We start from the raw sequence: 26800 nt of genomic DNA, 5'->3' as shown, positions 1-26800 counted from the left end.
TAGTAGGAGGATCTGATGTAGGTCCTCTCAGGCTCCACACATAAAACATTGCTTTTCAACTGGAGTACTCTTACACTTCAGTTTTTAGACTGACATCACATTTTATGTATTCTCATTGAGCTTACATGGTAATTGTTGTCGCTTTGTTCAAGACTCAAGAATGATCTGGATAATCACTTTCACAGCAATACTTCTGCCTCTTTCTTATGAATTTTCGGAGGATAAAGGTAAGACAAAGTTCATCCCTTGGTTGAACTTGATGGACTTATGTTTTTATTCATCTGTATTAATTATGTTACTCTATAGGATGTGTTTATATTTGATTAAACAAAAAAAAAATCCATAAGTCAAATTGTATACGCTGTTTCTTGAATGCTTTCATGCCCAAGATCTTCAGTGTCCAAATATCGATGGGTTCTTGTTGCGGTTAAAACATTACTATATTATATATAGTATATTTATATGAATAAAGATTTTTTAAATACTTGCAATTAGTTCATCACAGGTAGACTTTCAAATATATAAAAAGGTGCCTATGGAAAATATAAAACAATTTTTGGATAATAGAAAAGAAAAAGGGAGTATTTCAAGAAGATATAGACTACTGTTGAAAATAAAAACCGGGTAAGATCAAAATACTGGCTAAAGAGAAATGGAAGAAAGATATTGAAGGGTTATCGGAGGAACAGTGGGAAGATGTATTGAAGAACAGATCTCTGGTCTCAATTAGGGACTCTCATGGGGTCCCAATTCTTCTTCATAGATTGTATCGCTCTCCAATGTTGCTTAAAAGGATGGTTTGAAATCCTCAGATGAATGTCCTAGATGTGGTATGGAACAAGTAGGGCCTTATCATTTAGTCTGGAGATGTCCCAAATTGTTTTGTTATTGGTCAGGGATAGCGGATATTATAAAAAAAAAAAAATGATGGGAGTGCAAATAGAAGGCGATCCAGTGGCTTGTATTTAAGGAGGCACAGTACAATTTTGGGTTTCAAAAATGGACGAGGGTACTTTGTAAACTCCTATTTCAGGCAAGACTTATTATAACAAAAAAATGGATTGAAAAGGACCCACCCTTGTTAACAGATTGGTGGAGAATATGCAGTACGCCGCCCTGCAGGGTGAGGCGAATAGTGAGGTCACAGGGGTAGTTACTAACCAAGGGTGGTTGCAGTACTCAGTCTTTTGTATACCCTGGGCAGACGTACAGCAGTGATGGAGAGGCTGGCACAGGGGACCTCTGGGACACTCTCTGTGTATAGGGACCAGGCCTGATGGTAGATGAGGTGCCCTGGATGTTGCAGGTGTTTGATGTGCCGGGGGCAAGGTCCCTTTAAGATTCGTGGCGCCAGTGCCGGTGGCACACCGATTTATGATAGGAATAATTGAGGAACACGATGTTATGGTGAACCAAAACTTCCTTTACTGGAAACTGTTAACTTTGTACAGTCTTTTGGTTAAAGTTCCATAGGTCAGTAGCAGTCACAAGCAGGCTTATACAAATGGCAGGTACACTGTTCTTGCAAGATACTCAGAGGGTTAAACACTTACAGATCAGGTTGCACTTTTCCTCAGAATCCTGTCTGTCTTTATCCCAAAGCCCGTATGCCCTAATGCTGCCTTTATCCTTGGTAGGGGGAACTTCCTCAGGTGTATATATATCCTTGCTTTCAGTAAAATCCTTCTGCCCTTCAGCCCTCAGGTTGGCTGGAAACACTTTAGCTCTGCTCTGGTTATGGGAACTTCAGGTTTTCTCAGGAGGCAACTTCTTCTGGTGGCTGAAGTGCACACTCTCTTCTGTCTCTACACAGACTCCTGACTCTACACAGACTCCTTTCCCTGAACAGGACCTGACTATATATATTAGGGGTTCCCTAGCTCCCTCTACTGTCTAGGAGGAGGAACTACACCCTAACAGGCCTCACACCCAAAATACAGGAAAATATACATAAAAACATAGCAATATACATTAAAATGGACTGTAAAATACAATGCCACTGTTCTGCAGGAGTGGGAGAACAACGTGGCCCAATTGACCCTTTTGTAGTGCCCACATTTACCTAGTAATAACGGAAAGAAGGATTATTTTGATAAATTTGGGAAATGTTTGTTGAATAATAATGTATAATATAATAGATTATGAGGGGGAAAACGATTAGGATGGTTGCTGGTTTTTTTTTTTTTTTTTCCTCAGGGTTAAGTTGGATGAGGGGAGATAGAGTAGAAACAGAAGAAAGGTAACTGGCTGTTTTATATAAGTATGTATTTTGTGTTTTTTGTATATGAATAAAGATTAAATAAATAAAAATAGATAAAACATAGTCATAGGGGTTAAGGTTTCAGTGAATGTGGAATTGGGAACAGAAACAGTCAGTGAGGTAACTAAGCAATCGAGGAACTTTTAGCATTGACTCAGCAAGTCCATAGTTGAGGTAGCATATAGCTTGTAGTTGTGGAGTAGCAAGACCAAACATGGACCAGATGTGGAGCACTGGCAGGAACATGGACACCAGGAGCTGGAGGGTAAACATGGTCTAGAACAGCGGTCCCCAACCGCCGGGCCGCGGCGATCATGGCAGTCTTTAACTCTGTACTAATGAAGCGCTTCCATTATGGAAGCGCTTCATTAGTACAGAAGGACCAGGAAGCGGTGAAGGATCTGTACTCACCACTTCCTGGTCCACGGTTCGGCTATTGGCTGTGCAGGGCTGCGCACACCGTGAGGTCTCTCTGTGACCTCACGCTGTGCGCCGCTATACACAGCCGACAGCAGAATGAAGAGAATCGCGATGGTGACCAGGAGCAGGAGAGGTAAGAGGTTTTTTTATTTTATTTGCGCTAGGGGCTGACATGAGGGACATGGGGCTGACATGAGGGACATGGGGCTGACATGAGGGACATGGGACTGACATGAGGGGCTAATGGGGGCTGATGGCTGACCTGGGGGACATGGGGCTGACATAAGGGGCTAATGTGGGGCTAATGGCTGACATGAGGGGCTAATGGGGGGCTTATGGCTGACATGAGGGGCTAATGGGGGGCTTATGGCTGACATGAGGGGCTAATGGGGGGCTTATGGCTGACATGAGGGGCTAATGGGGGGCTTATGGCTGACATGAGGGGCTAATGGGGGGCTTATGGCTGACATGAGGGGCTAATGGGGGGCTTATGGCTGACATGAGGGGCTAATGGGGGGCTTATGGCTGACATGAGGGGCTAATGGGGGGCTTATGGCTGACATGAGGGGCTAATGGGGGGCTTATGGCTGACATGAGGGGCTAATGGGGGGCTTATGGCTGACATGAGGGGGCAATGGGGAGCTTATGGCTGACGAGGGGCTAATGGGGGGCTTATGGCTGACATTGGGGGGCTTATGGCTGACATTGGGGGGGTTTATGGCTGACATTGGGGGGGTTTATGGCTGACATTGGGGGATGATAGATAGCTAAAGGTTTAGGGGTTGATCTGAGCCATTGGGGGTCTGATCTGAGGTGTATTGATTTTTTTTTTCTTATTGTTCTCCTCTAAAACTAGGTGCATCTTATAGGGTGAAAAATATGGTACAGTGCAGCAGAGACCAGTGCAGCAGAGACCAGTGCAGCAGAGACCATAGTCAGTTTATATAGTCATTATATAGTGTTATATATTTTAATATGCACCTTGTGTTTTGTTATGTGCGTGAATCAGTCAGCCCCGCCCACCCCCTAAGCCCCGCCCCAGAACCCCGCCCCCTTTCTCCCCCGACCCGGTCCCTGGGAAAATTGTCTCGCATGAAACCGGTCCTTGGTGCAAAAAAGGTTGGGGACCACTGGTCTAGAATACAGACAGGGGTTATCACCAGGACAAGGCAGTAGCATAATCACAGATAGCCAGTAGTCAGGTACTACCACAAATAGCAGGAATACTTTGGAACTAGAATGAAACTTGGAAGGTGGCCTGATGCAAAATTTAACAAAGAAACAAAGGACCAGACTGGCCCTTTTTGGAAAACACTGTGGGGCACATTTACTACGAATGGCTTTTACTTTGGTCTTAGTTCCCCCTTGCACTGCAGTAAGAAATGTCTAATTTATGACAAGGCGTGCGCCTCATCATAAAATGGGGCACATCTATGGCAGTCCTTGCGCCAATTTTAGGGCCCAATCAATAAATAAAACCAACATTGTGTGTCCTACTTTGAGTTGCATGTTTCTAGTGAAGTGAGGTCTGTTCACATTAAGTAATGTCCTAAAGAGAAAACTGCGCTGCTCCTAATTATTCTGAGCGAGTCTTCACAGGGTGGATGCCACATATACTTCAAGATTTTCACGTTAGCATGCAGATTTATTATACTTACAAAATTGGTTAAAAGGTACAAGCATATCAAGATAAAAGACATCAGTTTCCCATCAATCGCCTAACCCGGGTTTCACCATTTGCTTCATCAGGGGCGTGTTGAAGCAGATGGTGAAACCCAGGTTGGGCGATTGACGGGAAACTGATGTCTTTTATATTGATATGCTAGTACATTTTAACATTTCTTAATGTTAGGGCCCCTGACATGTCCTCAATCTGCCCCCTTCCTGCACAACTGCCGAACACGACGTGAAAGAAAAAGAAATGGTATGAAATGAAAAGCTATACATTACTCACCTGTTAAATTGCCTTGTGGACCAGCAGTCACCACTGATCTTGCAGAGATGATGTAATGTACAGTACATGATTCACGTGACTGCTGCATCGAATCACTGGTCTTAGTGATCATGTGCCATGGAGGCAAGAATCACCAGTGATTGGCTGCAGCGGTCAGGTTACTGTTGTACATGACATCATTGCTCTGTGACCAGCAGGGACCATAAGAGCTCAAGTGCTGGACCAACAGTGAATTTAACTGGTAAATAATGGTCTTGGGTGGTATTTCTTTAGGTTGGGGGCTCATTGGAGCTATGGTAGTCAGAGAGTTCTCACAGCTCTGACGGGCTGATGGAACAGGTTTAAAAAAGCACCAGTGGTTGCATGACCCTGAGGGAATACTCTCGATTACTTGGCACTCATTGGCCTTGCCTCTGTCTCTCTCTTAAACACAGCAGCCGGTTCCTTCTTCTGCATTCTATATTTGATTGTTTTGCTACTTGTACTTTATTATTTTGAGAACTGTAATATTATCTTATCATTACTGCTCTTTGGCAAGGCTCCCAGAAGTAGCAAGATAAACAGGTTGAGCGTCTTTATTCCTTAGGCAATGCCCTCCCATGTGAGATTCTCACTGTATTTTAAGCCAAGATCTTCTCACATGTTGCCCTGTCTAGGCCTTTCATGGTTGAGATAGGAAAAACCACTGTAAGAGCCAGAATGGGGTGGTCAAAATTACAGAAACATCCTAACCGCTGATGGAGTGCCGGTCCATCGGCCATTTCTATAACTCCACCTCCCCTGGTTGGCATATACTGTGGGTATTCTCATCTGTGCCATGAAAGGCCAAGACAGAGCAACCCCTTTTAATATGAGTTTTTGCACAAAAAGTGTTACTGAAACCACAGCTTCAGTATATGCTGGTGTCTTCGAAATAGCAGGAATTGAAAGCTGCAATTCACAGCACCTAATTCACACAAGGTCTGCTGACCTCCTCTTTTGCATTGGTACAAATGTCAAACAAAGACCTCAGGGGCCAAGAATGCAGTAATGGCTCCTTTGCACTGGGGCCTTGAGACTCTAAATACATGGATCTATGCGGCTGTGCTTTTAGCATGTAATAATAATGCGACATACAAGCTGGAATATGGGGGGTGGGAGGGGGCACAGAGCTGAACTCCTTCTCTTGCTGACATGAAAAACACAGCATTTTTTAATTTTCATGCAGTTGCTCCTAGGGGAGCTTAGTGCAAAGAGCTTCCATTGCAGTCAATAGTAACGGTATGAATTCCTATGCACTAAACTCCCTCTAGTGGTGGCTGCAGGCAGACAGTTTTGTAATATATTAACTGAAAGGAAGCAGTTTGTTTGACTGAGATCTGTGTATGCCCCTGAAGTGCTGATCAATTTTTTTTTGATGCCTACCTCTCTTCTTTACAGAGGCTATTCCAATTATTCAGCAGTTTGGGCAACTAGGAAAGGAGGTCATACTGCACTGTCATACTTCTTTCCCTTATGTTGAATGGAGATTTACTGGAAGAAAAATTGAGAACAGTGATTACGTAAACTTTAATGGAAGCCGCCATCTAACTCTAACACACCCAAAGAAACACCACAGCGGTAATTACAGTTGTCATTGCCCTCGCAGCAACAAGACTTTATCCCTAACCGAACTGCAACTTGGACGTAAGTCTCATCTTACTATTTCAAATGTTATTAAAAAAAGTAGAAGCTATATGTAAAAAAAACTTTGAAGTCTGGACATTTGCCTCTGTTTCCCTTATGCAAAATCATCAAATCCTTACTTTATTTCACTTTAAATGGTTAACTTGCATTGATGTATACTGTTTAATACTGGGTAAATGCATTTTATATGTATGTAAAATATCATTTACACTGTATTTGCACAGCACTGTGGAAATGGTTAATGAAAACTGAGAGACTTTTGGGACTTTGTAGTTAATAGCAAGAAGCTGGTAATTTCCCACTGCTACCATAAGGTTTAAAGAAAAGCATGTTTTGGAAGGAAAAAGCCAGACTTGTTTACCACCAAAACCAGACAGACTGGCCTTTTGGATGTCTGTTTTAGCTATGTTGTTATGTCTGAAGACTTGTTTTTGTCTGGAAAAATTGCTGTGTCATTGACATTGAGTATCATTAAAGCTGTAATGCAAGTCTATGAGAGACGGGAGTTGTAACATTGTATTTGTTTGTGCTGAGTTTCTCCACTCCCCCCCCCCCCCCCCACTAGAAGGTTCTAGTTTAGCCAGAAACTGTATATAAAGGAGAGCAGTCAGAGAACAGTTAGGTAACAATGCTTAGAAGAGTGAGCAGAAGATGATGCTGAGAAGGGGATACTCTGCTACAGATCACCAGCCTTTGTCCAGGGTACCAGCCTTCTGACAGAGAGAGGGACAGTTAGCTGAGGCTTTTCCTCAGCATCAAACCCTTTTTCTGCCAGGGAGGAGACTGGAGAAGTTAGCCCAATGCCTCACCTGTATTGTTTTGTACCTGAATTCCTGCAGTAAAGAAGCACACTGGTTAATTGCAGACCCTGACTCTGGACTTATTTCCCATTGGGGTGCAACATGTGGTGACACCTCAATGGTGTCTGGGGGACCTAGTGTAGCGTTTGGGCCACCCCACATCCAGCCACTGCACACTCCCTACAGCTACACCCCTGCTCTCCTCTACTATTTTTACCTCCTTACAATCCTGCATACAAGATACTGTTTCTCATTCTCCCTCCTGTGTAATTTCATTAGATGGATCATTTAAATTACTATCAAGAGAATGCCAAGAGTGTGCAAAGCAGTAATCAAAGCAAAAGCTGGCTACTTTGAAGAACCTAGAATATAACATCTTTTCAGTTGTTTCACACTTTTTTGTTATGTATGTAATTCCACATGTGTTAATTCATAGTTTTGATGCCTTCAGTGTGATTCTACAATTTTCATAGTCATGAAAATAAAGAAAACTCATTAAATGAAAAGGTGTGTCCAAACTTTTGGTCTGTACTGTATATATTTATGAGTAGTTTGTGATGCCAATTGCAGCTTGCGCAGGTACTGTAGCAGGGCCCTTTAAGATGTTATAGCTCACGTACCAGGTGAGGAATGCCAGAGGGTGATAATGTCTCTGCATAGCAGATAGGGTAGTGTTAACGGTGTCTCCTACCTTGGTACAGCTGGCAAGACAGGATCGAGCTTCGGCTCCTGGATCCTGGATCCTGGCTCACTTGCAATAAAATGAGTGTTGTTAATAGGCGTAATTGAGGAATTTTGGTAGCAGTAAATGAGATCCAAACAGGTAATATGATCCAACTTGTCTTTACTGAATGGCAGCTTTAAATCCATATAAGTTACAGCAATAGTCTTGGGTCCCAGCAGGTATAGGCAATGTATGGCAGGGATCAGTATCTCTTCTGCTTCTATACTATGTGCCTGGAGAATCTGGCAGGTATTTATCTCCTGCTCTGTCTGTCTTCTGCTTGGTTTGGGCCTGACTAGCTGAGGAGGAATTTGGCTTCTCCTGGACTCTGGATATGTACTCACAGCTTGGCTCACAGGGGATGCTTCTTCCTGGAGGCTGGAGGTGGCTGCTTTTCTTGTCAACCAGCTGAGGCTGATGGCTCAGGCTGGGAAGAGTGATCTTGGCCTCAGCCGAAGCTCGATCCTGTCTTGGGATCCCTGTTTCTGGGAGCTCCTACTAACGCAGCCTACCCCAAGCGGGGGTAGCTGGTACACTAAGGGTCCATTCACACGTCCGTTGTTTCTTTCCTGATCTAAGACATTGTGCTGTCCGATTTTTTTTCAGGACCCATTGAAAATGAACGGGGTCCAGATCTGTTCCGCAAAAAAAGGAACAGATCAGGAAAGAAACAACGGACGTGTGAATGGACCCTTACTGTAACTTTCTTTCCTCCCCATGAGGCAGGATGTGGGAACATTCCACACATCCTGAAAGAGGGGGGAGCTAACTGGAATGAACTATTCCAGTCTAGCAATACTAAACTGGCTATGGGTCCTGCTAAATACATTGCTGCCACCTGCTGGGGTACAGGGAAATTACAGCATAATATATGAAACAGGCCTAGAAATACATAAAACTACGTTAATAACAGAATAATCACACAAGATGACCATTGACATACACCTAACATGTTGTAGCAGGGAAAGAGAGTTTAGTAACATACTCCGGGGTGTTACATTCCCCTTTACTTTAAGTTAAGCCGTCCTCGGCTTACGTTTAGGAGGGTGAAGGAATCAGCTCTGGGTACCCAATAAATACAAAGTGCTGCGTGAATTACATATAATGACATACATAGACAAAACATATAACGGCTTTCCCCAGGTTCCTGCCCGCTAGAGTAAGGTGTCCAACACACAGTTTCCTTCTCTTGGTATAACCAGGTAACCTAAATACTGCACAAAGCAAACATCACTGACTGACTTTGTATGTTCTGGCCCTAAAACATCAAAGAAAGCATGGGGGTGTCTTTACTCCGTAATCCCCCATTGTGAAATGCAATGCCCGCAAATGGAAGGGTGGCTTTATCCTGTATTCCCTTCCCTGCACCATAGCCTGAAGAAATTTGGCTTGTAGCACGATCACTATGATGACTAAGGGGTAGCTAAGTAGGGCTCTAAGGCTTGAGGCGCCTTACCTTAGGCAAAAGGCTCAGAAGGGAAGGTATTTATCGTCTCCATGTCTTCTGGCAATGTCACAGGAGGGGAGGGTAGCTTAATCCCGTCGCTCTCCTGGAAATGAGACACCTCAGGATGGGAACAATCCTGAACATTTAACAAGCGGGAAGAAGCAGCCTAGGGCTTCTAACGATTCCCGAAGCAGCAGGGGTACCTCTGTAGTTACTGGATCTGCCTGGACTTACCACTTGGTCCTACCCATGGTACCTATGGGTATACATCACCGGGTGTAGGCCATTAGTATACAACATCCCTATGATGACAGTCCGTATAAGGAGGGGAGAGAACAAGAGCTGTAAAAAAAAGGCACACAAAAGTAAGTTACTACAATTCTTGTTAAGTGCAATGGTTAAGTTTAATTGTTACAATTAGTGAATAAATTCACATTGTGGCACCTAGAAGGAGAATACACACAATGGGCATGTGATCTTGAACGTTGCATAACAGGTAAACTGGTAAAATTAGTGGAAAAACATTATGCAAATATCAGTGCAAGCAATATTATTATTATAGTCAATTGTAATCCAATGGAACAATAAAGTTAATTGTAATCCACACAAGGTAGTGGGTTATTGCTATAGTGGGTAGTTTTCCTCACAGGAAAGTCTGGAAATCTTCCTCCTGGATCCCATGTTTGAGGATGCCAAAGTTTTTCCTTAAACTGTCTGGTGCTCTCAGCAGCTGTAATAGTACGCCACTGCCCTCTTGTGGTGTCTTTTGGGATTGGCTGAGCAGTAAGCCTGGTGAATGCAGCTGAGACATGCTGCAAGCCGGGATCCCTAGCCGGTGCAGAGGTGGACAAAACCTCCGGCTGAAGGGGCTCTGGTAGGCAAACTGAGGGTGCCTGTGGCAGCTTCCAGGGCAGAATGTAGGGTTGTACTCTGGGATTGAAAGTCAGGACAGAGTTATTTATTTGCCCCACCTGTAGAGTTGGAGCCGCAGGGATTTCAGGGCTCACTATGGGGACCTCAGGATTGAGGCGTCCCGCTCTAGCGGTATTGGCTCTGGGGGCGGCGGAGTGAAAGTTCCGTCCGCCTCCACCGCACCAGTATGTGTGCATGGCGGAGCAGGCTTGGGCCTATCAGGGGTATCAGAGTTCCTTTGGGCATGATACAGGGGCAACTTCGGACCGGGCCTGGGCCTCAGGGAGCGCGTCTGCTCCTACCTGATGTCGCGGCCGGTTCCGGTGCCTCCTGGTGGTGCGCGGGAGCCTCCATGGTAGGTGACGTCATCTTGGCTGTCTCCGAAGCTGCAGATGCCGTCAGTGATGCAGGTATGTTCGGGGCCTGGGCAGCTTGGCTGGTGGTGGTATCCGCAGGAGCAGGCTTAACGCTGGCGGCCATCTTGGGGGACATCTTGTCTTCGGCGCTGGCAGCGGTCTGGTCTCCTGAATCGGCAGCCACAGAGGGATCCACTGCCTCCGGGGTTGCGGCAAAGACGGAAGGACCGCTTCTCTTCGCCAGTTGAGAGACTTGAATCTCGGGCGGGTGGTCTTCATAAACGGGCTCTCCTCCGATAACCATTTGGTTCAATTTTGGTGAAGGGAGCGCCATCTTCCTTGGCTCTTCTGTCACAATCAGTGCAGGAAATGCAGGAAGTGAGGGTGGAGCCCAAAGGGAGGAGTCTGCACTCCCTTAGTTCACAATACAAAGTACATGGTGGGCAGTCTTTAGTTTTCCCGCTTCTAGGGGGGCGTATTCGATAATTTTGCGCTCTTGAAAGTCATAAAGATGCTGCACCTTGAGGGAAACATGGCTGATTAACCCTTGCAGTGCTGACTCTCACAATGGAGCGTTTTCAGGTCCAGCAATAAAAGTAATAAAGTCCATTTTCAACGTTTTTGCACAATCTGCAGCTCTTGCAATACTGTGAAACATGCGATTAGATCCGTTTTTACACAGAATTGGATCCGGTTCTGTTCGACAGGGATAGGCACACAATTCAATCTGTATACTGTTCGTGACGCCACTTATGCAATGAGCAGGACCGTGGTACAATGGCCAATGATGCAGTGGGTCAGGATATGTATATATATATATTTATGAGTAGTTTGTGACGCCAATTGCAGCTTGCGCAGGTACTGTAGCATGGCCCTTTAAGATGTTATAGCTCACGTACCAGGTGAGGAATGCCAGAGGGGGATAATGTCTCTGTATAGCAGATAGGGTAGTGTCAACGGTGTCTCCTACCTTGGTACGGCTGGACTCCTGGATCCTGGCTCATTTGCAATAAAATGAGTGTTGTTAATAGGAGTAATTGAGGAATTTTGGTAGCAGTAAATGAGATCCAAACAGGTAATATGATCCAACTTGTCTTTACTGAATGGCAGCTTTAAATCCATACAAGTTACAGCAATAGTCTAGGTCCCAGCGGGTATAGGCAATGTATGGCAGGGATCAATATCTCCTCTGCTTCTATACTATGTGCCTGGAGAATCTGGCAGGTATTTATCTTCTGCTATGTCTGTCTTCTGCTTGGTTTGGGCCTGACTAGCTGAGGAGGAATTTGGCTTCTCCTGGACTCTGGATATGTACTCACAGCTTGGCTCACAGGGGATGCTTCTTCCTGGAGGCTGGAGGTGGCTGCTTTTTTTGTCAACCAGCTGAGGCTGATGGCTCAGGCTGGGAAGAGTGATCTTGGCCTCAGCTGAGGCTCGATCCTGTCTTGGGATCCCTGTTTCTGGGAGCTCCTACTAACACAGCCTACCCCAAGCGGGGGTAGCTGGTACACTAACTGTAACTTCCTTTCCTCCCCATGAGGCAGGATGTGGGAACATTCCACACCTCCTCAAAGAGGGGGGAGCTAACTGGAATGAACTATTCCAGTCTAGCAATACTAAACTGGCTATGGTCCTGCTAAATACATTGCTGCCACCTGCTGGGGTACAGGGAAATTACAGCATAATATATGAAACAGGCCTAGAAATACATAAAATGACGTTAATAACAGAATAATCACACAAGATGACCATTTACATACACCTAACATGTTGTAGCAGGGAAAGAGAGTTTAGTAACATACTCCGGGGTGTTACAAGTGCGCAGCAGTTGCATAGAGAGCAGAGCCTCTAGGTGTAATGGAACGCCCCGTTGCTGCTAGAGGCTCATTTGCATATATTTGCAAAATATAATTTTTCTCAGCAATGTGGCCGCATATGAACATGGGACCAACACAGATGTCTTCAGCTGCCAAGTGCACATGTAACAGGTCAGCCAGTGTCATAGGTACAAATCTGCTGATGGATGCCCTTTAACTATGGTGTCATTAAAGCTATATTCGCATGTGGCAGTAATTTTACAGGCGTTGTGGCAAAAAAAAAATTTGTAATATGACTGTGGACATAACCTTATTGTTACAAGGGGATGTCCAACCCCATAAAAATGTTATTGATAACAAATAATACTCTCTCAACACTGAGGTCACTATTGCAGCCAGTGATTGGCTGCAGTGTTGACATATTGTGTTGGTACCACTGGAGCCACAACAACAGAGACCAGTGGGGGAAGAGTAGTTTTGTTATTTGTTATTCATAGAGTTGGACAACCCCTTTAACCCCAATTTAAAACACACTGTTAAATTATTAGAGGAGGTCCAGCCTGTCACATCTATCCACTATACAAACGATGGCCTTACAGTCTTTTTATATAGAATACACTTTATTTCATTGACTTGACAAACAATGTTCTGGTCTACCTAGTTCCTCCAGAAAAGCTCCATATCCAATGTTGGTCTTCTAGTTACCCAAAGAACGTCAATTGTACCTGGGACCTCCAGCCTGATACCAACCTACATACCACTTTCCTTACAACCTACAGGTAATATTTATTTTTCTAATATGGTGAACTAGAGTTATGTTTAAAGTATTTTTGACGCACCAATACTGTACAAATCATTTTTTTCTTCCCCACCCAACCATAACTTTTTAAAACAAAAGAGAGGCCCAATGGGTGGGATGTAGAGAGGATAAGGTGCACATTTACCTGGATTTGTTGTGCAGGGGGCACAACTTCCATAATGTAAAGCTCCCAACGTGGCTGTGGCTTGCTTTAGGTCAGGTCCCCAAAAATGTTGTAGTATCACAGTAGCATAGAAGGAACGGGTGGTGCCGCCCAGTGCAGGAACGATAGAAGAAGTTCTCGTATTGGAAGTAAGTGACCCTTTATTGTACAGTGCTATGAATAACGCGTTTTGAATCCGGATTGAACCTGACAAAGGGGCCATTTCAGCACAAAAACGCTTTGTTCATAGCATTGTACAATAAAGCTTCACTTTATTCTAATACAAGGACTTCTATTATTCCTGCATTGGGCAGCACCACCCTTTTCTCCTATGGTCTCACCATAACTTTTTGCATTTCCTCACCATCGCTTTTTCATGCTTTGAATTTTATATTAGAAGGGTTATCCCATGAAAAATATTCCCATACTATGTTGGGAAACACTGGCATATAAGTAGGGGAATGGGCATATGAAGGGAGAGAATGGGCATATGAAGGGAGAGAATGGGCATATGCCAGTGTTTCCCAACCAGCGTGCCTCCAGCTATTGCAAAACTACAACTGGAGGCACACTGGTTGGGAAACACTGTTATATGAAATTAGACAGTCTAGCACCTGCTCCAGGGTGGAATGAGACTGAGAGCTTATTCCTAACCATTGTGGCTAGGGTATTTTTGGCTGCCCCATAGAAGTGAATGGAGAGAGCTGTGCAAGTCTGGCCACCTCTCCATTCCCTGAAGTGAGACGGAGCCCCATTCTTGAGACAGGATCAGGTCCTACTTAAAGAATGACAACTTATCACCTACCCGCTGGGACCCTGACAATCATAGGTGTGGGGTCCTGTGTCCCCTGTTTTCTTGGAACAATAGTCAAGCAGTGCCACTCCATTAAAACTCTATGAGACTGCCAGAAGTAGTCAAATACTGTACTTGGCTATCACCGGCAGTCCCATAGACTTTGAATGGAGCGTGCTGGTAGATGAACTGAGGAGGTTGCAGCTCTCATTCAACTGCCACGACCCTGGCATTTAAACCAGCACCTGGATCTAAATACTTTTGTAATTTCATGTAATAAAAAATTGTATTATAGCCACTGAGTTATTCAATGAAATCTATCTGTATAGCGCCACCTGCTGTTTGTTGTTTTTCTTATTTCTCTGTCCACCTCCCTGATGTGGATACACATGCTCAGTTCCATCTTTCAAATGCCTCCTGATCTGTGATAGGGATAGATCCCTGAGGTGCCATAGAAAGGACCCCCTCCAAATCCGTACATTGTATACTGTAGTTTCTGGCACATTGGCAGCCCAAAACAGTTACTCGATGGGGGTGCCAGCTGTCAGACCCCCACCGGTGGATAGGTCATCAATATCTGCAACCCCTTTAATGCAATTCATCAATGTATTGTGGGACAGTTTTGATGAACAATAAAAAGCTAATTTTGATGATTTTACCCGATCAAACACAATTCATCTAAAAAATAATTATTTTCTTTCTAGGTTGGGGTTGATGGGTCCAAAGCCACCTGAAAAGTGTATGCAGCTTGAAAAGAATCCAAACAGCTGCCTGATGAGTAACTTTCAGATGTTTGAAGAGTTTCCGTATCTTCTTAATGTGACAGCCCTCAACCAGCTGGGATCGATAACGCAACTGCACTATTTCTTCATGGAGAACATCAGTGAGAATAACTGTGCACTTGTGATTGTGTATAGAACTTTCTGCAGTATGTCAGTATATTCACACCGGGTAGGAATGCTGAGGCTGAGGACTATAAAAAATAAGAAAAAACACTGCAAAATACTTTTATATAGGGCAAATCACAATAGACAATGTCACTTATCACCACTCTTATTTTAAGGCCTCATGCACATACAAACAGCATTTACTTGAATGGGTCTGCAATCCGGAAGGTCTGGTGCGGAACGGAGGCACGGAACACCACGGAGCGCTTCCATGAAGTTTCTGTCCGTTCCTCCACACCACCAAAAAAAGTAGTGTATGCACTACTTTTTTGCGGTGCGGACAGACCAATTCAAGTTGAATGGGTCTGGATCAATCTGCGGAATCTGCACGGATGTTGCCCATGCATTGGGGACCGCAAATTGCTGTCCCCAATGCACGGAATGGCCGAGCAACGGCCGTGTGCATGAGACTTAAAGGGAACCCATCACTGCATTTTCTGCCCCTAAACCCCCACCATGGCGGTGCACCCAAATGGGTTTGTAATTAGGCCTCTATTTAAACTGTGCATTTTAGCATAAGAAAGTAGAACATTCATTTTTACAACAATGCTTTTATGTTAAATGGGTTTTCTGGGAGTACAATGTTGATGACTTATCCCCCCGACCCGAGGCGCCGCCAACACGATCATCTGTTTGAAGAGCATACAAAGCACTGCGCCGTACAATGAATAGTGGCTGTGTTTGGTATTACAGTCCAGTCCTATTTACTTGAATAGGAACGAGCTGCACATAGGCCATGTGACTCCTGAACATGACATCACTGGCCTACGACAAAGCCGCATCTTGCACCGTGGCTTCTTCAAACAGCTGATGGAGAGTGGGCTGGAGTGGGACCCCTACCAATCAGATATTGATGACCTTTCCTGAAGGTCTTCAATTTGGTACTCCTGGAAAACCCCATTAATAACCCATTGGCGGTCCTGATTGCCCAACTTAACGTCCGATAGGCCCCAATGGCATCTGGCACATGCACAGTTAAGCAAGGCTTACTGACTACAGCTCCATCTGTGCACTGTGCATGTACTGGATACCACCAGAGCTGGATTGTAATGACCTATCCTGGTCTGTGGGATGTTATTCAAGCCAGGATGGCCTCACTCCTCTGGAGAAAGGGGATTGATCACATGACTCGTACAGGTCATTAACATAGGGCGCAGGCTACAAGAATTTTAAACAGTTAACAAGGGTGACCTGGAAATTACACAGGAAGACCACTATGTAGCTCCCTAGCATTTTGAAGAAACCTTGCAAACACAGCCAGACTCCTGAATCCTGGCCTGGTCATTTAAAGAATTATTCCCATCCTGGACATTTTGGACATATTCACAGGATGCTTAATCAGGCTACTCAATTAGAAATGAATGGCAAGAGAAGTGCATGTGTGGTCACCTCTCCATCCACAGCAACCACAAGACACGGGTCAGTGGACCACTATTCTCAATACAAGTGCAGGCCCCAGAGTGGGACCTGTATCTACTGGATATTTATGGCATATCCTGTGGGAGATGGGAATGCCCCTTTAGGCGGGTCTATTATCTTCCTGCCATGCATAAGTACACAGCAAATTGACTGAAGATGTCCAAAATGGTTGAGTGGCATTTCCACAAGGAGCATTTTCTTTTTAAGGACTGCCCTTGAATTCACAGGAGGTTGTCTGGCCAGAGATACACCCATGCCTGTTTAGAATGGAAATGCACTGCGTTATAAAATCACAGGACCGGTGGCAGAATCAGAGTCCAATCAATGATGTGACTGGAGGAGAAACCATGATCTGCACAACGGTCTACTGACCACTTGTGAGGATATATACTCATCATTACACATGGAATAGCTTATCATCGTTAGTGTTTTATTCCACAGTACGTCCTGATCCACCAGTCAATGTCAGCATATCCTCCATATGCCGAGAAAGCAAGAAATTATATGTACAATGGCAGCCTCCACCTTCTTGGCCATATCTGGAGATCTTTCCACTGAAGTACAAGGTCCGGTACAGAAAGGCGGGTTATAAATTCTTCACAATGGTAAGAAATTGAACTTGTTCCAGTTCATGATTCATGCTAATCTTTATATGCAAACATTACATAAAGTGTGTTATTTAACTTCAGTTGAGTTTATGCGTGAGTTTATTGATACACGATTGAAAAACAAAGGGGCATTCAAACATTGTGTGGGCACCAAGGACTGCTTTGTGCTGCAGGAATAAAAAAATGAAAATACTTAAATATTATTTTATAATAAATACATTCACAAATACTTGTGATTACTTAGAATGGCTTGTTTTATCTAGAGAGCAATCATTAGGAGAAATAAAATGTCCGCCGTCCTATCAGTACACACAACACCTGTCCTAATCACACAGGAGGACAAGTTACTTCACCTCAATGACCCATAGTGCTGCGTCATCCTCCTCTCTGCTCTGCTGGTCAGGAATCATGATCCTGAATACAGGTGAATCTCTGTGGGAATGGAGATTATAAGGAGACATGAGAGGAGGGTGAGGTGTGGCTAATGAGCAGCAGCTCTTGTATGCAGTCTACGTTACCACAGTCTGTCCGTCCTCTCTGTACCTCATGTCTCCTCATGAACTAAATTCCTCAGAGATTCAGCTATAGTTCTTATTATCTGTATTCAGGATCCTAATCCCTGACAAGTAGAGAGGAGGAGGAGGAGGCAGCTCTTTACCTCCGTGTTGTAAAATAACTTGTCCTCATGTGTGATCAGGACAGGTTTTGTGTGAACTATCGGAACGGCGGCCATTTTATTTCCCCTGATGATTGCTCCCCAGACAAAACAAGCCATTCTAAATAATAAAAGGTATTTGAGAATATATTTATAATAAAGTAATATTTAAGTATTTTCATTTTCCTAATTACTGAAGAACCCCTTTAATGTATCTTAAAGGGGGTTTCCCCACAAACAATGCATATCCCTAGGATAGGGGATAGGCAGGGGTGAACTGGCCATAGACCCTACAGGGAAACTTCCCGACGGGCCAATGCCCAAGGGGCCGATATCTATGAATTATTCTAGAGCATTGGTGTGAAACTTCACTTGGTTGCCTTTGGGCTTGTGAGGAGGGACCCTGAATAATCCACAGCTCTTCTCCTCCACAAGCAATACTACATTCGCACATAAGGAAGCAGCCATGATTGATTTAAAAATTAAAATCAGACATCATGTAGTACATTACAATCTTTTTCTAACAAAGCCAGAACCAGCCCTGTACCTCACATGGATCCAGAGATCTTCCCATTCATCGCTCTAGTTTCTCTGCTAGTTTTATTTTAGGCTGGCAGCTCAGGAGGTGTGTCCTTTCTGTTGCAACTCTCTCCCTATCAAAGCTGGGGGAGGGGTCCTTTCAGCTGTAGCTCTTTCCTTGTAACTGTCACAGATTCTAACAGTAGATATGGCTAGTGGCAGTTGAAGATTAAAACTGAGCACGTGCGACCACCTTAGTGAAGAACAAACAGCAGGTGGCGCTATCCAGATACATTTTATTGAATAGCTCACTGGCTATACTAAATGTTGAATTACATGCAATTGCAAAAGGACTCAGATCCAGGTGCTGGTTTGAAAAATTGTAGAATATCTTTCAGGGGACAATCCCTTTCAAGTTCCTTTTACACAGACTGATATGTCAGGCAATTATTGGGAACAAACTAAATGTTCCAGATAATTGCCGCCTTGTCAGCGGAGGGTGAGGGCGGCATTTAAAAGTGCATGGTTGCAGAATGCAGAGGACATACCATTTCAGTTGTGACTTTGCAGTTAAAAGGGGTTGTCCAGCTGTTAATATTGATGACCTATCATCAGAACAGGTCATCAATATCTGATCGGTGGTGTCAGACACCCGGCACCCCCACAGATCAACTGTTTGAAAAGGAGGCGCTCTCCATCTCGGAAGTGCATTGTAATACAAGTACTCGCTCCATTCAAGTGAGCCCTTGTAATTACACTACGCCACCGCTCAACAGGAGACGAGATATAGTGTGACGACCTCGTCTCACAGCTGATCAGTGGGGGTGCCTGGTGTCAGACCCTCAACGATCAGATATTGATGACTGGACAACCCCTTTAAGCCCCTAATCTATGGGATAAAATAGTGAGTGCTTTGCTATTTCTGATTCTCCACATTTTTGTTGAGTATGGGAGAACCTAAGAATCTACTAGCGCCCCTACTTTTCACAATCCTTTTAGGCCGCTTTCACACAGTCAGTCTTTGGTCAGTGAATGTGAGCCAAAACCAGAAGTGGCGGCTACACGTAGATAAGGAATAATTAAAAAAATTGCACTTGTTCTGCGTTTTGACCTGTACCTAGTTTTGGCTCACACTAACTGATGGAAATCACTGACTCTGTGAAAGCAGAATAACATGCACATTTTCTGTTTATGCTGCAAATGCAAGAAGATTTCTGCATGAAAACGATCTTGCTGATGAGCAAAGCAATCACTTTCATAAAGGAAGTCATCTTATCTCATCTTACCAGAAAAAATAAAATCCCTATACATCAAACTGTTATATGTTCTTAAGAAGTAAAGGTTTGCAGTTCACCTAAAGAATAAAGCTGCATTTACACGGGTTATTTACAGATTATTGGGAACTAGTGATGGCCTTGCGGTTCACCGGCGGTCAGTTCGTGGCGAACTTTGCACGTTCGTGATCCGCCGAACATGCGAACAAATGGCGAAGTCCGCGCGCGCCATATTCTTTTGCATTGTGCCGAACTTTGACCCGTGACACATTCATCAGGTGGGACAGGACAGCCAATTGAGACGTTTAAGCACATGGACATACCCCCTACCTTATAACAGAACCCGATCTGGCAGCCATTTTACATGATGTGTTTTGCCAGTGTAGGGAGAGGTTGCATTTTGGAGCAGGGACAGGCTGTTAGGAACTTAGGGACATTAAACGCTAGCTAATAGGGCCACAAAAGTCCTTTTAAGGACTGGTAACGTTGTGCTATCGATAGGTGTGATACACAGAGGGGTGTGATATACATACAATATACTTTCTAACATAGAAAGTATATTATAGTGGATTTGTATGCTTCCAGAAAATACTGATTGAGGGCTGCGATCTATCAGCTTCCACAAAATAGTGATTGAGGATTTCCATATACCTGCGTCCACAAAATTACTGCTTGAGGGTGATATACCTGCTTCAACTAACAACTGATTGAGGCCTTCCATATATCGGCTTCCACAAAATAGTGATTGAGGTTTTCCATATACCTGCGTCCACAAAATTACTGCTTGAGGGTGATATACCAGCTTCAACTAACAACTGATTGAGGCCTTCCATATATCGGCTTCCACAAAATAGTGATTGAGGTTTTCCATATACCTGCCTCCACAAATTTACTGCTTGAGGGTGATACACCAGCTTCAACTTATAACTGATTGAGGCCTGCCATATATCAGCTTCCACAAAACAGTGATAGAGGATTTCCCTACTGAATAAACATGCATGTTTATGGAGGAGTGAGGGTTGACGTTTGGATGAATGAGCAGATAGAGCTATATTATGTGTACGTCCCTCTTACATCTACTGTGCAGCATAGTTTTTTTTATAGAGCAGCAGTTTGAACTTCAGTGCTGCTCTTCCAACTATGTATCTTTATTCATAACCATAGCCAAAATGCAAAGATATATTATATACAGCGATCCCTCAATTTACAATATTAATTGGCTTCAGGACGACCATTGTATTTTGAAACTACTGTAATTTAAGTCCATAACTCTATGGAAAAAAATTGGGTCCAAAGTCGCAAAATGTCATCCAAAGATAAGAGAAAATAAAGATTTAAGATAAATAAGCAGATAACATAAAGATGAAACAAGTCCTTATATATAATAGTAAGGATTAAATGCTGCATTCTGTAAATCAATTTCTATGTAGTAGACAGGAGCTTCTTCAGGGTGCTGTGTAGCACACGTTGTACGGGTGCAGTTCATCCTGGTACAGGTAGAGGGCAGTACAGAACAGGTAGTACCATACTGTACTGTAAAGAGGAGGTGTTTTACCAGAGAAGTGGCCATGTTAATTGGTTGATTCTGAGTCTGAGGCATTGTACGTTGAGTCTAGTTCCAAGGTACAGTGGCCCTGGAAAGACCACCGTAAGTTGAAAATATTGTATCTTGAGACCAGGGGCTGGCTGGCTGGTGGGCCGATGCCTAGGGGGCTGCAGGGAAGAAAACCAAACAAACCAGCACCTCCATAATAAGTAAATTTGAGAATGCAGGTGCACGCTACCATGGCTGAAACACAATGGGATTAGTAGAACTACAGGTAACAGCACACTGCTAGTCAATTGCACAAAGATATACGTAAATATTGAAAAAATAGTGGCTTGGTGGCCATACTTACTGCAAAAGCAGCTAGAAGCTCTTTGCGCATATAATTGATCAAACATATGTCGAGCCCATCTACCAGACGACAAGGTGGCTTCTAATCAGATGGGGCCTACTCTAACATGCCTCTCCTGGGCTTACAGCCTACAATCTGGGCAAAGTAGCACCCAGCTATATCCTATACATGCCTCTCCCAGGCTCTCAGCCTGCAATACGGGCAAGGTAGGATACAGCTGTACAATCTATCTAATTAAAAGCACATGGTAAATGGGCAGGAGGTGCACGGTTCAAACTCACCACCAGGGGGCGCCACCCCCAAATGGCAGTGACAATATGGAAGAAAAACAAACGAACCAGCACCTCCATAATAAGTAAATTTGAGAATGCAGGTGCATGCTACCATGGCTGAAACACAATGGGATTAGTAGAACTACATGTAACAGTACACTGCTAGTCAATTGCACAAAGATATACGGAAATATATCACAGCCAGGTACATAACGCCTGTAAAACGGACGGTGAAGGTAAAGCCTCCGCCCAGCAGTGTGTTATTGTAAATAAAAAAGCCCTTGTCCTGAGTGATCCTGCGCAGGGCAAGACAGAGCATTGGAGCAGGAAATGCTCCGATGCTAATATCAGGGAGGCCGAAGGGGTGAAATTCTGGGTATGACCAGGTTCAGCTCTGAACCCTGATAACCCCTTTTTAAGTTTCTAGTCCGCCCCTGCCTGAGACCATTGTACAGTCCTGATCAAAAGTTTAAGACCACTTGAAAAATGGCAAAAAATGATATTTACCATGACTGGATCTTAACAAGGTTCCAAGTAGAGCTTCAACATGCAACAAGAAGAAATGGGAGTGAGACACACACAGTTTAGGACCACACCTCCAAAAAAAAAAAACTAAACCCCCACAAAACAGAAATCCAACTTCAAAACATGAACTCCGTAATGAGTAGCTCCGCCGTTATTGTTTATCACTTCAAAAATTCCTTTTCGGCATGCTTGATGCAAGCGTTTCCATTAGGTGAGTGGGAACATTTCTCCAAGTGGTGAAGACGGCCGCACGAAGGCCATCTACTGTCTGGAACTGTTGTCCATTTTTGTAAACTTCCCTTGCCATCCATCTCCAAAGGTTCTCAATTGGATTTAGATCAGGGGAAGACGCAGGATGGGCCAAAAGAGTGATGTTTATTCTCCTGGAAGAAGTCCCTTGTCCTGCGGGCATTGTGTACTGTAGCGTTGTCCTGTTGAAAAACGCAGTCGTTTACCACACAGACGAGGGCCTAAGTCATGAGGAATGCTCTCTGCAACATCTGGACATAGCCAACGGCCGTTTGACGCCCCTGCACTTCCTGAAGCTCCATTGTTCCACTGATGGAAAAAGCACCCCAGACCATTATAGCTCCCCCTCCACTGGGGCGCGTAGAAAATATCTCAGGTGGGATCTGCTTGTCATGCCAGTAACGTTGGAAACCATCAGGACCATCAAGGTTAAATTTTTTCTCATCAGAGAATAAAACTTTATAACACCTTTGAATGTCCCATGTTTGGTGCACTCTAGCAAAGTCCAAACAAGCAGTTCTGTGGCGTTCAAAGAGACGAGGTCTTTGAAGACGTTTTTTGTTTTTGAAGCCCTTCAGTCTCAGATGCCGTCTGATGGTTATGGGGCTGCAGTCAGCACCAGTAAGGGCCTTAATTTGGGCCAAGGATCGTCCAGTGTCTTGACGGACAGCCAATTGGATCCTCCGGCTCAGTGCTGATTACATTTTTTGGGATCTTCCACTTTGACTTTTTTGTTCCATAACCCTCAGGATCATTTAAGAAATTCCAAATGACTGTCTTACTGCGTCCCACCTCAGCAGCGATGGCGCGCTGTGAGAGACCCTGCTTATGCAGTTCAACAACCCGACCACGTTCAAAAAGGGAGAGTTTTTTTGCCTTTTCCATCACAACGTGTGACTACCTGACAGAAAATGACAATGAATCCACATCTTTGCACAGATTTGGCCTTTTAAAGGCATGTGGTCCTAAAATTTGGATCAGCTGAAAAACAGCCGGTTTCAGTTTAATCGTTATTTTCAATTAATTGAATGCTCAAATTTTTTGTTTGTCTCACTCTCATTTCTTCTTGTTGCATGTTGAAGCTCTACTTGGAACCTTGTTAAGATCCAACAATGTAAAATAAGATTTTTTTGCCATTTTTTTTAAAGTAGTCTTAAACTTTTGATCAGGACTGTATCTTGAGAGACCACTATATTTTTAGCATAGAAATGTGATTATATTCATCTTGCAGTTATATATTTTTTTTCTACACCTGACAGGTTGGACCTTATGAACAGACATCTTTAGTTCTCACTGGAATTCGACCAGGGTCCACTGTTTATGTCCAGGTGGCTGCCAAAGAATTTACTGACCTGGGGCACAGCAGTGATTGGAGTGAAGTAGTCACCGGTCATCCATGGAAACCATTTGATTTTACATGTTTCCCTAATTAACCAAGAGATGATTACACAATGGCTCCTTCTGCATCAAAAAATTCAAATTGATAAGATACACGGCACAAATGCATATCTTCTATATGCTGTATACTCTACAATTGACCGGGCATATCTCAATATATTTCCCACTTTCAAAACAAATTGAAAAAAATGATTTTCAGGGATCCATATGATCCGATTCATTCACTCATACTTCCCCACTTTGGAATAAAAGTAGCATAAAGGGAATGTGTCATCAAAAACTGACCTATTGTTTAAATCAAGTTTTTATATTAAACATTTTTAAAGAATTTTTGGTGGTTACTTGTAATTTTCTAAAGTCACTATCTGTATTTAAAAAAATGTCCTATAATCTTGTGTTTTTTGCACCGGCCACTAAGCCTAATAATACACACTACTTCTTCATCAGCTCACTTTCCAGCAGTCATCTCATTATCATCACCACAGGTAAGATTACAATGACAGGTAACACCTCTGAATAAATAACAGAGGATCCACCATTCACAGAACATGCCTAGAAAACTCTCTAATAGAAATCAATGAGTCCCCTCCAGTCCATTGCGTCCATGGTCTGTGGTTGTTGCTGTAAAGCATCTCTCTAAATGCTGTTAACAACAGTTCAGGCAGGATGGCTGCCCTCATAATAATGTTCAGAAAATTATTAGAAAAAATGTGTCGCTATTAGGTTCTCACTAGCAGGGAAAAAAACAATAGGTGACTCATTCCCTTTAAATATAGACTTGCCTTTTAAAATGGGCTTCATGATTTCTTGCAAAATCAATCCAGAGAAGCGAGATTTTCCTGAATCTTTCCACTGTGTTGCAACTAATAGCATCAATTTTTTCAGATTTGAAAACTTATTTGCGCATCTGATGACTTTTAACATGTGGGCTGTCTTCAATTAAGGGGTTGTTCGAGATTTTGATATCTTTACATTAGTGATGTCAGCTGAACATAACTATATTAGTGCCATTGTCACGACCATGGTCATGGTTGTGACTCCTGGACCCGCATGGAGTTGCCTGCGGTCTGGTCTTGTTGTCAATCACAGGTGAGGGCTGAAGTATGTTGCCTCATGTGTGGTTGCCACTGGCAACATGATGTATTTGGCAGTACAGCAGCCTGAGCTGTTGCTAGGCACCTGGCAACCTGTCTTTGTATGTGTGCACTTTCTCTGTTTGGTGTACACGGGGTTTTGTGTGTGTGCATTTCCCTTTTAGTGGCTTCACTACCCTGTCTGGTCTTGGAAGGGTTAATTCCCTTTCCAGTGTGTGTCTGTGTGGGTGTGGCTACTTGGGCTATTTAGCCTCTGATGAGACCTGAAGCTGAGGGGTACTCCAGCCTTGTTGTATGCTAGAGTCATCCTCCTGGTCTCTTATACCATCTTCCAGTGACGGCCACCCTTGTGGTCATAAATACTATGTCATGATGTTTATTTTATGTGTGTGTGGTGTCTAGCCTCACTGCAGCTATGGATCTGGTTTCCTGTATGTTTATGTGTGTGTGCTGTGTCCTTTCTATGTTTGGTGTGGACATTCAGCATTTGAGCACTGGTTCCAGTCAGTGTGTCTGTGGCATGTAGGTGTGGAAATCAGTTTCTCTCACCTGCCATATCAATAGGCTGTTTATGTTTCCCTTTCCTTACAGCTTGGTCAGGTTAGACTCCTGTTCGTCCGTGTCTTGGAGGAACAGGTCATCTTACCCTGCTCCTAGTCCAGGGATCTCTTGAGGGCTAGTAGGGACCTGAGGTTCCTGAGTATAAGCCCTCCTACCACCTGGGTTGGCTCATACGGTTAGGAGTCAGGGTCAGAGTTAGGGACGCTTTAGGAGGTGACCTGCTCTCTTATTCTGTTGTCCTGGCCAAGCAGCTTCCCTTACAAGCAGCTTCCCTTATCCTTTAACATCGCACGGATGAGGGTTTCCCCCACTCTCATCCGTGACAGCCATCTCACTGAGTGCCGCTGTTATTGAGAAAAAATAAGGTGGGAGAAAGGAGCCTCTAGGAGCAGGATCAACACCCCGCTCCTAGAGGCTCAATTTGCATATTATAAAAGTTATTTTTTCTCAATAATGGCGGCACGCAGTGAGATGGCACTAATATAGTTATGTTCAGCTGACATTAGTACATCAGCCAGGTTAATACTAGGGATCGACCGATATTGATTTTTTTAGAGCCGATACCGATAATCTGTGAACTTTCAGGCCGATAGCTGATAATGTATACTGATATTTTAGATCCCATAATATATATTATATTAGTTGGTCGTCACTGAGGTGGTGGAAATTTGCATTTGGCACTAGTATATTATAAATGTAAATTAATTAGTTGGTAGTCAATTTATAATTTAGCTCTTTATTAACCCCTATCAGACCTCAGATCAGACTTTATTAACACCTAGGCAAACACAGACGGCATGGGGTCAACTTCCCATACGCATACCAAGAGATAAGACCGCCACTCACTGAATAGAAATTATTCTTCTTTATTTGTCACATAGGGTACAATTGTGACACATTTCGGCTCTAATGATGAGCCTTTCTCAAACTGACAGAAAGATGAAGAATTGCTATTCAGTGAGTGCCGGTCTTATCTCTTGGTATCTTTATTAACCCCTATCAGACCTCAGATCAGACCTTTATTAACACCTATCAGACCTCAGATGAATAAAATAAAAAAACTCCTCACCTCCCCTGCGCCGCGGCTCCTCTTCATCTCCGGGTCCGGCGTCTCGCTCCCCTGTGTTCTCCGGCCCGCGCTGCACTGTCACCTCAAAGAAGGCCAGGGAGGGTGAGTATCGGAAGCGCTTGCTGTGCTTCTTCCCCGCTCCCGGCACCCGATGCATACTATTGCGCGCTTCCATAATGGAAGCGCTCACTAGTATTCGCTT

At 43.8% G+C, this 26800-nt stretch overlaps 1 protein-coding gene across 1 annotated transcript; it reads left to right on the top strand.

The window, feature by feature from the left end:
* Window positions 1-24202, top strand: LOC122940881 (interleukin-27 subunit beta-like). The gene is made up of 6 exons (XM_044297759.1): window positions 1-227; window positions 6054-6299; window positions 13017-13134; window positions 14815-14993; window positions 16918-17081; window positions 23736-24202. Exons 1-6 carry the CDS (start codon window positions 161-163, stop codon window positions 23907-23909), a joined length of 948 nt encoding a protein of 315 aa, XP_044153694.1. The 5' UTR covers window positions 1-160; the 3' UTR covers window positions 23910-24202.
* The last annotated feature ends 2598 nt before the right edge of the window (window positions 24203-26800 follow it).

The sequence above is a fragment of the Bufo gargarizans genome, chromosome 6 (genome assembly GCF_014858855.1).
Source record: "Bufo gargarizans isolate SCDJY-AF-19 chromosome 6, ASM1485885v1, whole genome shotgun sequence".
NCBI lineage: Eukaryota > Metazoa > Chordata > Amphibia > Anura > Bufonidae > Bufo > Bufo gargarizans.
Note: the sequence above shows the minus strand (reverse complement) of the source record. Positions and strands in the feature narration are given on the sequence as shown.

What these genes read in the sequence shown, in the direction of transcription:
- LOC122940881 (XM_044297759.1), top strand. Translation starts at nt 161, where the DNA reads ATGATCTGGATAATCACTTTCACAGCAATACTTCTGCCTCTTTCTTAT. An exon ending in TGAATTTTCGGAGGATAAAG is followed by an intron (nt 228 to 6,053) that starts GTAAGACAAAGT and finishes TCTTCTTTACAG; the next exon opens with AGGCTATTCCAATTATTCAG. An exon ending in TTTCTTCATGGAGAACATCA is followed by an intron (nt 14,994 to 16,917) that starts GTGAGAATAACT and finishes TTTATTCCACAG; the next exon opens with TACGTCCTGATCCACCAGTC.